We start from the raw sequence: 15,409 nt of genomic DNA on the forward strand, positions 1-15,409 counted from the left end.
TATAACGCTCCCTCGGTATAACGTTCCCTCGGTATGACGCTCCCTCGGTCTGACGCTCCCTCGGTCTGACGCTCCCTCGGTATGACGTTCCCTCGGTCTGATGCTCCCTCGGTCTGACGTTCCCTCATTATAACACTTCAACATTTGATTGCTATGTCACTTCTCCTGCTCTAGTTGGAGTGTGCAGAGATATTGCAGCTTCCCAATGAGGAAATGGCAATGATTCACTTTTCCTTGGGCTGTACCTGTTTCGATCTGAAGGATTATCAACAAGCCATCAATCATTATGAAACAGAGCTGACATTTCAGAAAGACCGACCTCGCGAGGTGAGTGCAAAATTTAAGCTTTATTCGTGACACAATTTAATTAAAACTCTGACAAAAGAAGCATCTTAACCGATAACCATTGAACAATATTTAAAATAAAAAGGAACAACTTCAATTTCTAACGTATCACTATTTCAGTTCCAAATAAGCAACATTAACATTTAACTAACAGAAAGCAAAGAGTGGGGATAAATGGGTGTTTTTCTGGCGATCAGTGACAAGTGGTGTGCCTCAGGGATCAGTGTTGGGACCACAATTGTTTACGATTTACACAGATGATTTAGAGTTGGGGACCAAGTGTCGTGTGTCAAAATTCGCAGATGACACTAAGATGGTGGCAGAGCAAAGTGTGTAGAGGATGCTGAAAGCCTGCACAGGGATATAGATAGTCTAAGTGAGTGGGCGAGGGTCTGGCAGATGGAGTACAATGTTGGTAAATGTGAGGTCATCCATCTTGGTAGGAATAACAGCAAAATGGAATATTATTTAAATGGTTAAAAATTGCAGCATGCTGCTGTGCAGAGGGACCTGGGTGTCCTTGTGCAGGAATCACAAGGGGTTGGTTTGCAGGTGCAGCAGGTAATTAAGAAGGCAAATGGAATTTTGTCCTTCATTGCTAGAGGGATGGAGTTTAAAAACAGCGAGGTTATGTTGCAGCTGTATAAGGTGCTGGTGAGGCCACACCTGGAGTACTGTGTACAGTTTTGGTCTCCTTACTTGAGAAAGGATATACTGGCACTGGAGGGGGTACAGAGGAGATTCACTAGGTTGATTCCGGAGTTGAGAGGGTTGGCTTATGAGGAGAGACTGAGTAGACTGGGGCTATACTCATTGGAATTCGGAAGAATAAGGGGAGATCTTATAGAAACATACAAGATTATGAAGGGAATAGATAAGATAGAAGCAGGGAAGTTGTTTCCACTGGCAGGTGAAACTAGAAGGGGCATGGCCTCAAAATAAGGGGAAGCAGATTTAGGACTGAGTTGAGGAGGAACTTCTTCACACAAAGGGTTGTGAATCTGTGGAATTCCCTGCCCAGTGAAGCAGTTGAGGCTACCTCATCGAATGTTTTTAAGGCAAGGATAGATACATTTTTGAACAATAAAGGAATTAAGGGTTATGGTGAGCGGGCGGGCAAGTGGAGCTGAGCTCACGAAAAGATCAGCCATGATCTTATTGAATGGTGGAGCAGGCTCGAGGGGCCAGATGGCCTACTCCTGCTCCTAGTTCTTCTGTTCTTATGTTCTTATTCCTCTTACAGACTTCAAATCCATTTTAAATACAGTTAGCAACCATAAATATACTTGCTCTAAGGGGTGTAAAAGCTTTCAGAGAGTCTCAAAGCTTTCAGAGAGATTTTGTGGAGAGAGCAGTTTGCAGATCTTTCTCTTTAAAAACCCTAGCCAGAATTTCACTGTGACATACCTAGCTCCTCCCAATAATCACATTATCACATGACCCTGTCAATCAATCTAATCAAAAATCCACATTCCATTTTATTCATCAAAAACCTCAGGGGACCTTTTCTTTGTGAACAAAGATCCATTAGCTCACTTCTATATAACTAAAATGAGTAAGTATCCTGCTCTCCCAGCTTATCAGCTGCATTCCCTCCAGACATACTGACTGCCAGTAGAAAAAAGCTGAATTTTAGAACAGTCCCCTTACACATAAAATATACCAATAGTAAACAATCATTGCAGTCTACACTGAGGCTCCCTGGTAACTAATCCACAATTCTATTAACTGCTAACTAAAAACATTGTCACAATTACTCATCTTATATCCAATAGTTTTATATTCCTAAATGTGGACGTTGCTGGCTAATGTTTATTACCCATTCCTAATTGCCCCTTCAGAAGGTGCTGGTGAGCTGCCTTCTTGAGTTGCTGCAGTCCCCGAGGTGTAGGTACACTCACAGTGCTGTTAGGGAGGGAGTTCCAGGATTTTGAGCCAGCGACAGTGAAGGAACAGCCGATATATTTCCAAGTCAGGATAGTGAGTGACTCGGAGGGGAATCTCCAGGTGGGGGTGTTCCCAGGTATCTGCTGCTCTTGTCCTTCTAGATGGAAGTGGCCGTGGGTTTGGAAGGTGCTGCCGAAGGAGCCTTGGTGAGTTGCTGCAGTGCATCTTGTAGATGGTACACACGGCTGTCACTGTGCGTTGGTGGTGGAGGGAGTGGATGTTTGTGGAGGGGGGGCCTGTGGTGATATTGTGCTATTAATAAATGTTATTTTTCTGGAGGCTGCTTTCAGAGACAGTGTTTTGTTACAAGCTGTTGATTTGTCAGTTCAGATGCTGAGAATGTGGGATAATTACTCATTTCAGCTCAAAATATGTTACTTTGCAGCATTAATCAGCTGGATGTTTTCCTCTGGTTTCAGACTCAGGATGTAGAGTCATGGGTTGATTGACAGGATCATACAGTGGGAGGAGATCGGTCTGCAGCAGGGATTCTGTGATGGTATTAGATTTATTTTCATTTTTAAACAAAGAGCAGTTACTGCCTGCTACATAAGAACATAAGAAATAGGAGCAGGAGTAGGCCATCTGGCCCCTCGAGCCTGCTCCGCCATTCAATAAGATCATGGCTGATCTTTTTGTGGACTCAGCTCCACTTACCCGCCCGCTCACCATAACCCTTAATTCCTTTACTGTTCAAAAATTTATCGATCCTTGCCTTAAAAACATTTAATGAGGTAGCCTCAACTGCTTCACTGGGCAGGGAATTCCACAGATTCACAACCCTTTGTGTGAAGAAGTTCCTCCTCAACTCAGTCCTTAATCTGCTCCCCCTTATTTTGAGGCTATGCCCCCTAGTTCTAGTTTCACCCGCCAGTGGAAATAACTTCCTTGCTTCTATCTTATCTATTCCCTTCATAATCTTATATGTTTCTATAAGATCTCCCCTCATTCTTCTGAATTCCAATGAGTATAGCCCCAGTCTACTCAGTCTCTCCTCATAGGCCAACCCTCTCAACTCCGGAATCAACCTAGTGAATCTCCTCTGCACCCCCTCCAGTGCCAGTATATCCTTTCTCAAGTAAGGAGACCAAAACTGTACACAGTACTCCAGGTGTGGCCTCACCAGCACCTTTTACAGCTGCAACATAACCTCGCTGTTTTTAAACTCCATCCCTCTCGCAATGAAGGACAAAATTCCATTTGCCTTCTTAATTACCAGCTGCACCTGCAAACCAACTCCTTGAGATTCCTGCACAAGGACACCCAGGTCCCTCTGCACAGCAGCATGCTGCAATTTTTTACCATTTTAATAATAGTCTATGTTGCTGTTATTCCAACCAAAATGGTAGAAAGAAGAGGTTCGCTCCCTCTCTCTCTCGCTCTCTCCAGAGGTTTTCTGAAAGCTTCAGGGCTGTTAACCCAAGTTAATGCAATGTGACTGGATTTGCAAACTAGTTTTCGACTGGAGTTGCTGACTGGAGCTGGTTGGAATCAGAGCTCTTCTGCAAGCGACTGAAACTCATTCCCTCTCTCTGAAAGCTCCAAGACTATTGACAAAGGTTAGAGAAAGTATGTCTGTGTTTTGTTGTGATTTAAGTATGTTTTAAGTCTAAGAGAAATATTGCTGAATTGGAACTGAAATAGTGATAACTTAGGATTGTTTCCTTTGCTGTTTATGTATTGTTCAACAGTTAAAGGTTAATCTAATTAATTTGTTATAGTTAAACTGTGTTGTTAAATAAAGTTTGCTTTGATAAAATCTCCCTAGTTTGTCAATAGAATTGTACCCTGGAGCAAAGCATACCATCCTCACATTATTGCGAAAATAGAAGAATTGTTGTGGTCAGTCTGGCCTCAGGCGATACTGTGCGCTTTCTGATCTGGTACACTGAGTGCCAAAGCAGCATATTGCTGTACTGGGATCTTCCTCTCCACAGAGAGGTTTTCACACAGTTTACGGCATCCTGTGGAGGAAAAGGTGCCACAGAAATGCAACTCTGACTGTGAGCAGGGAACTAAACTTCCAGTTTCTTTCTATGTAACTCCCGTCCTTACCCAGTCTGGGTCTGTGTGTAACTCCAGTCCTTACCCAGTCTGGGTCTGTGTGTAACTCCAGTCCTTACACAGTCTAGGTCTGTGTGTAACTCCAGTCCCTACGCAGTCTGGGTCTGTGTGTAACTCCAGTCCCTACGCAGTCTAGGTCTGTGTGTAACTCCAGTCCTTACCCAGTCTGGGTCTGTGTGTAACTCCAGTCCTTACACAGTCTGGGTCTGTGTGTAACTCCAGCCCTTACCCAGTCTGGGTCTGTGTGTAACTCCAGTCCCTACGCAGTCTGGGTCTGTGTGTAACTCCAGCCCTTACCCAGTCTGGGTCTGTGTAACTCCAGTCCCTACGCAGTCTGGGTCTGTGTGTAACTCCAGTCCCTACGCAGTCTGGGTCTGTGTAACTCCAGTCCTTACCCAGTCTGGATCCATAGAACCATAGAAAATTACAGCTCAGAAACAGCCTTTTGGCCCTTCTTGTCTGTGCCGAACCATTTTTTGCCTAGTCCCACTGACCTGCACTTGGACCATATCCCTCCACACCCCTCTCATCCATGAACCCGTCCAAGTTTTTCTTAAATGTTAAAAGTGACCCCGCATTTACCACTTTATCCGGCAGCTCATTCCACACTCCCACCACTCTCTGCGTGAAGAAGCCCCCCCTAATATTCCCTTTAAACTTTTCTCCTTTCACCCTTAACCCATGCCCTCTGGTTTTTTTCTCCCCGAGTCTCAGCGGAAAAAGCCTGCTTGCATTCACTCTATCTATACCCATCAAAATCTTATACACCTCTATCAAATCTCCCCTCTATCTTCTACGCTCCAGGGAATAAAGTCCCAACCTATTCAATCTCTCTCTGTAACTCAGCTTCTCAAGTCCCGGCAACATCCTTGTGAACCTTCTCTGCACTCTTTCAATCTTATTTACATCCTTCCTGTAACTAGGTGACCAAAACTGTACACAATACTCCAAATTCGGCCTCACCAATGCCTTATATAACCTTACCATAACACTCCAACTTTTATACTCGATACTCCGATTTATAAAGGCCAATGTACCAAAGGCACTCTTTACGACCCTATCCACCTGTGACGTCACTTTTAGGGAATTCTGTACCTGTATTCCCAGATCCCTCTGTTCAACTGCACTCTTCAGAGTCCTACCATTTTCCCTGTACGTTCTTCTTTGGTTTGTCCTTCCAAAGTGCAATATCTCACACTTGTCTGCGTTAAATTCCATTTGCCATTTTTCAGCCCATTTTTCTAGTTGGTCCAAATCCCTCTGCGTAACTCCAGTCCTTACCCAGTCTGGGTCTGTGTGTAACTCCCGTCCTTACCCAGTCTGGGTCTGTGTGTAACTCCCGTCCTTACTCAGTCTGGGACTGTGTGTAACTCCATTCCTTACGCAGTCTGGGTCTGTGTAACTCCAGTCCTTACACAGTCTGGGACTGTGTAACTCCAGTCCTTACGCAGTCTGGGTCTGTGTAATCCCAGTCCTTACACAGTCTGGGACTGTGTGTAACTCCAGTCCTTACCCAGTCTGGGACTGTGGTTAACTCCAGTCCCTCTCCGATGTGGGTACTGTCTATCTATAAGTTGCTGTTGCTGCCTCGTCCATTGGCCCATTGGCCGTAGGTGTGCAAAGGAGTTTGATGAGTTTGAATCCTGTGGTGAGGCGGTTTGTTCTCTGAGGAAAGGCCGCAGCTCGCTGTCATTGTGAAGAGCAAGAGGAGATCTTATTGAAAGGTAGAAGCTATACAATAGGGAGTTATACAATAAATGGCAGGACCATCAGGAGTATAGACACACAGAGGGACCTGGGTGTACAAGTCCACAGATCCTTAAAGGTGGCAGCACAGGTGGAGAGGGTGGTCAAGAAGGCATATGGCATGCTTGCCTTTATTGGACGGGGCATAGAGTATAAAAGTTGGCGTATGATGATGCGGCTGTATAGAACGTTGGTTCGGCCACATTTGGAATACTGCGTCCAGTTCTAGTCGCCACACTACCAGAAGGACGTGGAGGCTTTGGAGAGAGTACAGAGGAGGTTTACCAGGATGTTGCCAGGTTGTTCTCCCTGGAAAGACGGAGGTTGAGGGGCGACCTAATCAAAGTTTATAAAATTATGAAGGGCATAGATAGGGTGAACAGTGGGAAGCTTTTTCCCAGGTCGGAGGTGACGAACACAAGGGGTCACAAGTTCAAGGTGAGGGGGGCAAGGTTCAACACAGATATGCGGGGGACGTATTTTACACAGAGGGTGGTGGGGGCCTGGAATGCGCTGCCAGGCAAGGCGGTTGAGGCGGACAAGCTGGGATCGTTTAAGACTTATCTAGATAGCCACATGAACAGACTGGGAATAGAGGGATACAAACGGATGGTCTAGTTAGGAACACATGAGCAGCGCAGGCTTGGAGGGCCGAAGGGCTTGTTCCTGTGCTGTATTGTTCTTTATTCTTTGTTCTTGTGTGGGGTCCTTGCAGGGGGGCCCCTGAATGGATATTTGCCCCTCATTGGGAAAGCCAGACGCGGGGCCCAGTTTCAGAATGAATGGCCTCCTGTTCCAGACGGAGATGAGGAGAATTGTTTCCTGTGAGGGAAGTGAGTCTGTGGAGTTCTCTCCCCCAGACCGCAGTGGAGCCTCATTGAATATGTTCTGATTGGTGACTCGGGGGTCAGACAGGAAATGATGTCAAGGCCACCATCAGGTCAGCCATGATCTTTCTCATTGTTGGAGCAGGTTTGAGGGGCCGAATGGCCTATTGCTGCTCAGAATTGGTTTGTTCCCGCTGGTATCTGACACCGTGTCACCAGGGTGTACCTCAGTGCGTAGATTCAGCCCCATTGTGACCCTGAACTTTTACAGTTTGGGGCGGCACGGTGGCACAGTGGTTAGCACTGCTGCCTCACAGTGCCAGGGACCTGGGTTCAGTACCCAGCTTGGGTCACTGTCTGTGTGGAGTTTGCACGTTCTCCCCGTGTCTGCAGGGGTTTCCTCCGGGTGCTCCGGTTTCCTCCCACAGTCTGAAAGACGTGCTGGTTCAGGTTGGCCGTGCTCCCTCAGTGTCCAAAGATGTGTAGGTTTGGTGGACTGGCCATGCTAATTGGCCGTTAGTATTCCAAGATGTGTTCGTTAGGTGGACTGGCCATGGTGAATTCTCCCTTACTGTCCCGGGATGCGTAGGTTAGATGAACATAGCCTGTGGTTCCAGCGCCCAGCTTCTGAAATTCACCAATGAGATTCCCTGGTGGACCTCGTGCCAGTGCGGACAGACGGAGGTTGCTGGTGGTCTAATCAGCGTGTTTCTCTCTCCACAGGCCTGCAAGACGTGGCTTCACATTGCCAGAGCCAAACAACTGGATGGAGCAGAACGTACAGTCCTGGCTCAGTGCTACCAGAATGCACTGCAGCATGCCACACTGGCTCAGGAGCCCAGACTGCAGGTATACTGACCGGCGGCAGAATGTCAGGGCCCAGCGCACCGGGAACTCAGGTGCAGGAGTCGGACTGGCTGAGGAGCTCTTGTAGAGAGCTAGCACAGAGAGAAGGGCAGAGTAGCCTCCTGTGTGGGGACTGTCCTACTACCTCCTCTGGCACTACATTCCAGGCACTTACCACCCTCTGTGTAAAGTAACCAGTCTCTCACATCTCCTTTAAACTTTCCCTCTTTTATCTTAAACCTCTGCCCCCTAGTAATTGATTCTTCCACCCTGGGAAAAAGCTTCTGACTATCCACTCTGTCCATGCCTCTCATAATCTTGTAGACTTCTATCAGGTCTCCCCTCAACATCCGTCGTTCCAGTGAGAACAAACCAAGTTTCTCCAACCTCTCCTCACAACTAATGCCCTCCATACCAGGCAACATCCTGGTAAATCTTCCCTGTATCCTCTCCAAAGCCTCCACATCCTTCTGGTCGTGTTCCATTAGATTGGAAGATAGCGAATGTTACTCCTTTATTCAGAGAGGGAGGGAGACAGAAAGCAGGAAACTACAGGCCAGCTAGCCTAACATCTGCCATAGGGAAAAATGTTAGAAGCTATTAATAAAGATATTATAACAGGATACTTGGAAATAATCAGGGTAATCAGGCAGAGTCAACATGGTTTTGTGAAAGGGAAATCATGGTTAACCAGTTGATTGGAGTTCTCTGAAGGAGTCATACGTGCTGTGGATAAAGAGAGACAGGTAGACGTGCTGTACTGGGATTTCCAGAAGGTATTCGATAAGGTGCCACATCAAAGGTTATTGCGGAAAATAAGAATTCATAGTGTAGGGGGTAACATATTGGCACGGATTGAAGATTGGCTGGTTGGCAGGAAATAGAGTACACATAAATGGGTATTTTTCTGGTTGGCAGAATGTGATGAGTGGTGTACCACACGGATCATTGCTGGAATCTCAACTGTGCCAATTATTTATGTAGTGGATGGAGTGGTTGCTAAATTTGCTGTCAACACATCGATAGACAGGAAAGTAAGTTGTGAGGAGGACATAAGGAGGCTACAAAGGATACAGAGAAGGTTAAGTGAGTGCGCAAAAATATGGCAAATAGAATATAATATGGGGCAAATGTGAAAGTGTCTATTTTGGCAGAAGAATAAAAATGAAGCTTATATAAATGGTGAGAGATTGCAGAGCTCGGAGATGCAGAGGGATCCGGGTGTCCTAGTGCATGAACCACACAAGGCTAGTGTGCATGTACAGCAAGTAATTAGGAAAGCTAATGGAATGGTATTGTTTATTGTGAGGGGAATTGATTACAAGAGTAGGGGGGGTTATTCTTCAGTTGCACGGAGTCTTGGTGAGACGACGTCTGGAGAAACGTGTACGATATTGGTCACCCTATTTCAGGAAAGATGTCAATGAGTTAGAAGCAGTTGAGAGAAGGTTTCCCAGACTAATACTGGGAATGGGCGGGTTGTCTTCTGAGGAAAGGTTGGAGATGTTCGGTTTGTATCTGCTGGAGTTTAGAAGAGTGAGAGGAGATTCGATTGAAGCTTTAAGATGCTGAGGGGGTGTTGACAGGGTGGGTGTGGAGAGGATGCTTCCTCTTGTGGGAGAATCTAGAACTCGGGGTCACTGTTTAAAAATAAGGGGTTATCCCGTTTCAGACGGAGATGGGGAGAAATGTTTTCTCTCAGAGGGTGGAGAGTCTCCGGAACTTTCTACCTTAAAACACAGCGGGAGCAGAGGCTGGGAATATTCTTAAGGCTGAGCTCGATAGATTCGGCACGGTAGCACAGTGGTTAGCACTGCTGCTTCACAGCTCCAGGGACCTGGGTTCGATTCCCGGCTTGGGTCACTGTCTGTGTGGAGTTTGCATGTTCTCCTCGTGTCTGCGTGGGTTTCCTCCGGGTGCTCCAGTTTCCTCCCACAGTCCAAAGATGTGCGGGTTAGGTTGATTTGGCCATGCTAAAAATTGCCCTTAGTGTCTTGAGATGCGTAAGTTAGAGGGATTAGTGGGTAAAATATGTAGGGGTAGCGCCTGGGTTGGGATTGTGGTCGGTACAGACTCGATGGGCCGAATGGCCTCTTTCTGTACTGTAGGGTTTCTATGATTCTATGATTCTCGATTAACAAGGGGGTGAAAGGTTATCGGGGGGTCAGCAGGAATGTGGGGTTGGGGTTACAATCAGATCAGCCATGATCATACTGAATGGGGCAGCAGACACCAGGGGTCGAATGGCCTCCTCCTGCTCCTGATTAATTTGTTCGTCTGCTCTCCCAGGGAACCTTTAAATCTTTGCCAGTTTGCCGTGTTTCTGGAAGTGGTTGCTCCTTAACCTGATCTTCATTTTCCAGAGAAAAGTACAGAAGGAATTGCGGAAAAGTCAGCAGAATCTCAGCAACCCCTCGGAGTGGGAGGAGGGGGTGAGCACGGAGAATGAGGAGACCACGGAGAATGAGGAGGGCACGGAGAATGAGAAGAGCACGGAGAATGAGGAGACCACGGAGAATGAGGAGACCACGGAGAATGAGGAGGGCACGGAGAATGAAGAGGGCACGGAGATGGAAAATGCTGTGGGCCCGGGTGAGCAGGGATGATTTCTATCACAACTTGTCCTTTGTTAGTCTCTGCTGTAATGTAGGGCCATCGCAGCCCATTTACACAGCAAGATCCCAACACCAACCGATCCTTAATCTAATGATGTGGATTAAGGGATAATTCTTGGGGATAAGGTGGGAAAATGGAGCTGTTGATTATCATATCAGGTCAGTCATGATCTCATTGAATAGCGGAGCAAACTGGATGGGCTGAATGGCCTACATCTACCATTACAGCACAATTAGCCAATCCGTTGTATTTCTGTGGTTAGATACTTACTGATTGGCGCCCATGTCAGTATGCGTACAGCCAATGAGACTCATCCTTGTTGGTGACATCATGGGAGCTACAATGAGGCAAAGATGCTCAAAAATTGGATAATTTTTAATGGAAATTATAAATATCGATAAACATCCTGTTACAAACTGATCCTGGGGATAATTATCAATAAACATTCCATTACAAACCGATCCTGGGGATAACTATCAATAAACGTTCCATTACAAACCGATCTTGGGGATAACTATCAATAAACATTCCATTACAAACCGATCCTGGGGATAACTATCAATAAACATTCCATTACAAACCGATCCTGGGGATAACTATCAATAAACATTCCATTACAAACCGATCCTGGGGATAACTATCAATAAACATTCCATTACAAACCGATCCTGGGGATAACTATCAATAAACATTCCATTACAAACCAATCCTGGGGATAACTATCAATAAACATTCCATTACAAACCGATCTTGGGGATAACTATCAATAAACATTCCATTACAAACCGATCCTGGGGATAACTATCAATAAACATTCCATTACAAACCGATCCTGGGGATAACTATCAATAAACATTCCATTACAAACCGATCCTGGGGATAACTATCAATAAACATTCCATTACAAACCGATCCTGGGGATAACTATCAATAAACATTCCATTACAAACCGATCCTGGGGATAACTATCAATAAACATTCCATTACAAACCGATCCTGGGGATAACCATTGAGAAACATTCTGTTACAAACCAATCCTGCTCCATTATTCAAACGACCATGGCTGACCATTGATCTTTTGCACTGTTTCTCTGACTGCCCCTTGACGTGGTTACTTTCCAGAAATGGATTCTGTCCTGAACATGCTGAATAATGTCGAGAATTCCAAATACTCACTACCCGGAGATCAGTCCTTGGGAAAACCTGAGTGTCTTCAGGATTTGCCTCCCAGCCCAGCAGAAAGATCTGAGATGTTTGTCTGATCTGGGAGTGTCCCAGAAAGAGTCGAGGATTCTAATCCCCTCGATGTCCCGGGGTGTGGGCGAGGGAGAGGCCACAACTCCTCAGAATTGAAGCAAAATGAGATAGAGGAATATGGGGAGAGAGATTGGGATCAGCGGATTGCTGTAGGAAGGAGCCAGGATAGAGATGGTGGGCTGAATGGCCTCGCTCTGTGAATCCGCAGTTATCTGAAATCCTCGCGATCTTACTGCCTGAATGAGAAAGAGTTCACTGAGATTGTTATCTGTGTATTGGAGATTAATGGCTGGTTTTAACTGCACGGTGGCACAGTGGTTAACACTGCTGCCTCACAGTGCCAGAGACCCGGGTTCAATCCCTGGCTTGGGTCACTGACTGTGTGGAGTTTACACGTTCTCCCCGTGTCTGCATGGGTTTCCTCCGGGTGCTCCGGTTTCCTCCCATAGTCTGAAAGACGTGCTGGTTAGGTGCATTGGCCGTGCTAAATTCTCACTCAGTGTGTCTGAACAGGCGCCGGAGTGTGGCAACTGGAGGATTTTCACAGTAACTTTGTTGCAGTGTTAATGTAACGTTAATGTAACGTTAACGTCCCTCATGCAGAGGGACCTGGGGGTCCTTGTGCATGAGACGCAAAAACCCAGTCTGCAGGTGCAACAGGTGATCAAGAAGGCAAATGGGATGTTGGCCTATATTGCGAGGGGGATAGAATGTAAAAGCAGAGATGTCTTGCTGCATCTGTACAGGGCATTGGTGAGGCCGCAGCTGGAATACTGTGTGCAGTATTGGTCCCCTTATTTGCGGAAGGATATATTGGCCTTGGAGGGAGTGCAGAGAAGGTTCACCAGGTTGATACCAGAGATGAGGGGTGTTGATTATGAGGAGAGACTGAGCAGATTGGGTTTGTACTTGTTGGAATTTAGAAGGCTGAGGGGGGATCTTATAGAGACCTATAAGATAATGAAGGGGCTGGATAGGGTAGAGTTGGAGAGATTCTTTCCACTTAGAAAGGAAACTAGAACTAGAGGGCACAGCCTCAAAATAAAGGGGGGTCATTTTAGTACAGAGTTGAGGAGGAACTTCTTCTCTCAGAGGGTGGTGAATCTCTGGAATTCTCTGCCCACTGAAGTGGTGGAGGCTACCTCGTTGAATATGTTTAAATCACGGATAGATGGATTCCTGATCGGTCAGGGAATTAGGGGTTATAGGGATCAGGCGGGTAAGTGGAACTGATCCACTTCAGATCAGCCATGATCTTATTGAATGGCGGGGCAGGCTCGAGGGGCTAGATGGCCTACTCCTGCTCCTATTTCTTATGTTCTTATGTTCTTAATGTAAGCCTTACTTGTGACTAATAAATAAACTTTAACTTTAAACTATTTTCTGAGAATCTCTTGGTTGCTATGGTGATCTCTTACAGATGAGGCTCACGTCAGTGGAAGCTGCATTCTGAGCAGAAAGGTAGGTTCAATCTAAAACTTCCGCATTTCTGCTACATATCCATCACCAGGAACAGCTTCAGGGTGTTCCCCAGGAACGTGCAGACTCCAGACAGACAGTGACCCAAGCTGGGAATTGTACCCGGGTCCCTGGCGCTGTGAGGCAGCAGTGCTAACCACTGTGTCACCGTGCTGCCCCGGGTCCCTGGCGCTGTGAGGGAGCAGTGAACCCGGGTCCCTGGCACTGTGCGGCAGCAGTGAACCCGGGTCCCTGGCGCTGTGAGGCAGCAGTGAACCCGGGTCCCTGGCGCTGTGAGGCAGCAGTGAACCCGGGTCCCTGGCGCTGTGAGGGAGCAGTGAACCCGGGTCCCTGGCGCTGTGAGGGAGCAGTGAACCCGGGTCCCTGGCGCTGTGAGGGAGCAGTGAACCCGGGTCCCTGGCGCTGTGAGGCAGCAGTGAACCCGGGTCCCTGGCGCTGTGAGGCAGCAGTGAACCCGGGTCCCTGGCGCTGTGAGGCAGCAGTGAACCCGGGTCCCTGGCGCTGTGAGGCAGCAGTGAACCCGGGTCCCTGGCGCTGTGAGGCAGCAGTGAACCCGGGTCCCTGGCGCTGTGAGGCAGCAGTGAACCCGGGTCCCTGGCGCTGTGAGGCAGCAGTGAACCCGGGTCCCTGGCGCTGTGAGGCAGCAGTGAACCCGGGTCCCTGGCGCTGTGAGGCAGCAGTGCTAACCACTGTGCCACCTTGCCGCCCCACTTATTCCCACAAGTGTCAATCAGATCACCTCACAGCGCCAGGGATCTAGGTTTGATTCCCGGCTTGGGTCACTGTCTGTGCGGAGTTTGCACATTCTCCCCGTGTCTGCGCGGGTTTCCTCCGGGTGCTCCGGTTTCCTCCCACAGTCTGACAGATGTGCAGGTTAGGGGTAACACTGAGAGGAGGAGGAATTTCTTCAGAGGGTGCTGAATCTTTGGAGCTCCACCCCCGAGGGCTGCGCAGGTTCAACAAGTCGGGAGAACGAGGTGGAGACGGGAGACATTAGCAGCGTGGGCAGAGAATCCAGTGCGAAACAGAGAATGAGTGGTTTCACATTCCCTCACGGCAGAGAGAGAGAAACAGATACAGAAAGAGAATGGGATAGAAACAGATCAACAGGGTCCACCTCCAACACTGTCCCACCCAGGCCCTGCCCCAGGCCCTGCCCCAGGCCCTGCCCCAAGCCCTGCCCCAGGCCCTGCCCCAGGCCCTGCCCCAAGCCCGCTCCACCCCTCCCCCAGCCCCCCCAATACTGCCCCAGGCCCGCTCCACCCCCCCCCCCCATCCTCCCCAGCCCCCACAGCGCTGCCCCAGGCCCGCTCCACCCCCCCCCCCCCCCCCATCCTCCCCAGCCCCCACAGCGCTGCCCCAGGCCCGTTCCACCCCCCCCCCCCCCCATCCTCCCCAGCCCCCACAGCGCTGCCCCAGGCCCGCTCCACCCCCCCCCCCCCCCCCCCCCCCCATCCTCCCCAGCCCCCACAGCGCTGCCCCAGGCCCGCTCCACCCCCCCCCCCCACCCTCCCCAGCCCCCACAGCGCTGCCCCAGGCCCGCTCCACACACCCCCCACCCTCCCCAGCCCCCACAGCGCTGCCCCAGGCCCGCTCCACACACCCCCCCATCCTCCCCAACCCCCACAGCGCTGCCCCAGGCCCGCTCCACCCCCCCCCCCACCCTCCCCAGCCCCCACAGCGCTGCCCCAGGCCCGCTCCACCCCCCCCCCCACCCTCCCCAGCCCCCACAGCGCTGCCCCAGGCCCGCTCCACCCCCCCCCCACCCTCCCCAGCCCACACAGCGCTGCCCCAGGCCCGCTCCACCCCTCCCCTCCCCCCCCCCCCCCCCCCCCCAGCCCCCACAGCGCTGCCCCAGGCCCGCTCCACCCCCCCCCACCCTCCCCAGCCCCCATAGCGCTGCCCCAGGCCCGCTCCACCCCCCCCAAGCCCCCCCAGCGCTGCCCCAGGCCCGCTCCACCCCTCCCCTCCCCCCCCCCCCCCCAGCCCCCACAGCGCTGCCCCAGGCCCGCTCCACCCCTCCCCCAGCCCCCTCCTACGCACAATCTACCCCCTTAGCGCTGCCCTTGGCTAACTGGCTGCTCTCTCTGTTCTCAGGTGTGGAAGCGGAACCGTAAGGGAGAGACTGACCTTCACCGGGCCTGTATCCGAGGCAGCTTCACACTCACCACATCACTCATTGAGAAGGTACAATTTCACACAGCTCACCCAGCTCCCAACTCCCCCCACACTCAGCACCCCCTCCCCCGGCAAACTGCTGCCCCGACACTGGGAATCAGCAA

The 15,409-nt window shown here is 49.6% G+C and overlaps 1 protein-coding gene across 1 annotated transcript in view; it reads left to right on the forward strand.

Moving 5' to 3' along the window:
• The window catches only part of LOC144485953 (tonsoku-like protein), a 94,573-nt gene that overhangs the window by 35,019 nt on the left and 44,145 nt on the right, over positions 1-15,409 (forward strand). Inside the window, exons 9-13 of the mRNA XM_078204024.1 lie at positions 175-327; positions 7,653-7,778; positions 10,139-10,367; positions 13,069-13,109; positions 15,225-15,314. Coding sequence (XP_078060150.1) covers positions 175-327; positions 7,653-7,778; positions 10,139-10,367; positions 13,069-13,109; positions 15,225-15,314 — 639 coding nt within the window. The remainder of the gene's footprint in view (positions 1-174; positions 328-7,652; positions 7,779-10,138; positions 10,368-13,068; positions 13,110-15,224; positions 15,315-15,409) is intronic.

The sequence above is a fragment of the Mustelus asterias genome, unplaced genomic scaffold (genome assembly GCF_964213995.1).
Source record: "Mustelus asterias unplaced genomic scaffold, sMusAst1.hap1.1 HAP1_SCAFFOLD_253, whole genome shotgun sequence".
Lineage (NCBI taxonomy): Eukaryota > Metazoa > Chordata > Chondrichthyes > Carcharhiniformes > Triakidae > Mustelus > Mustelus asterias.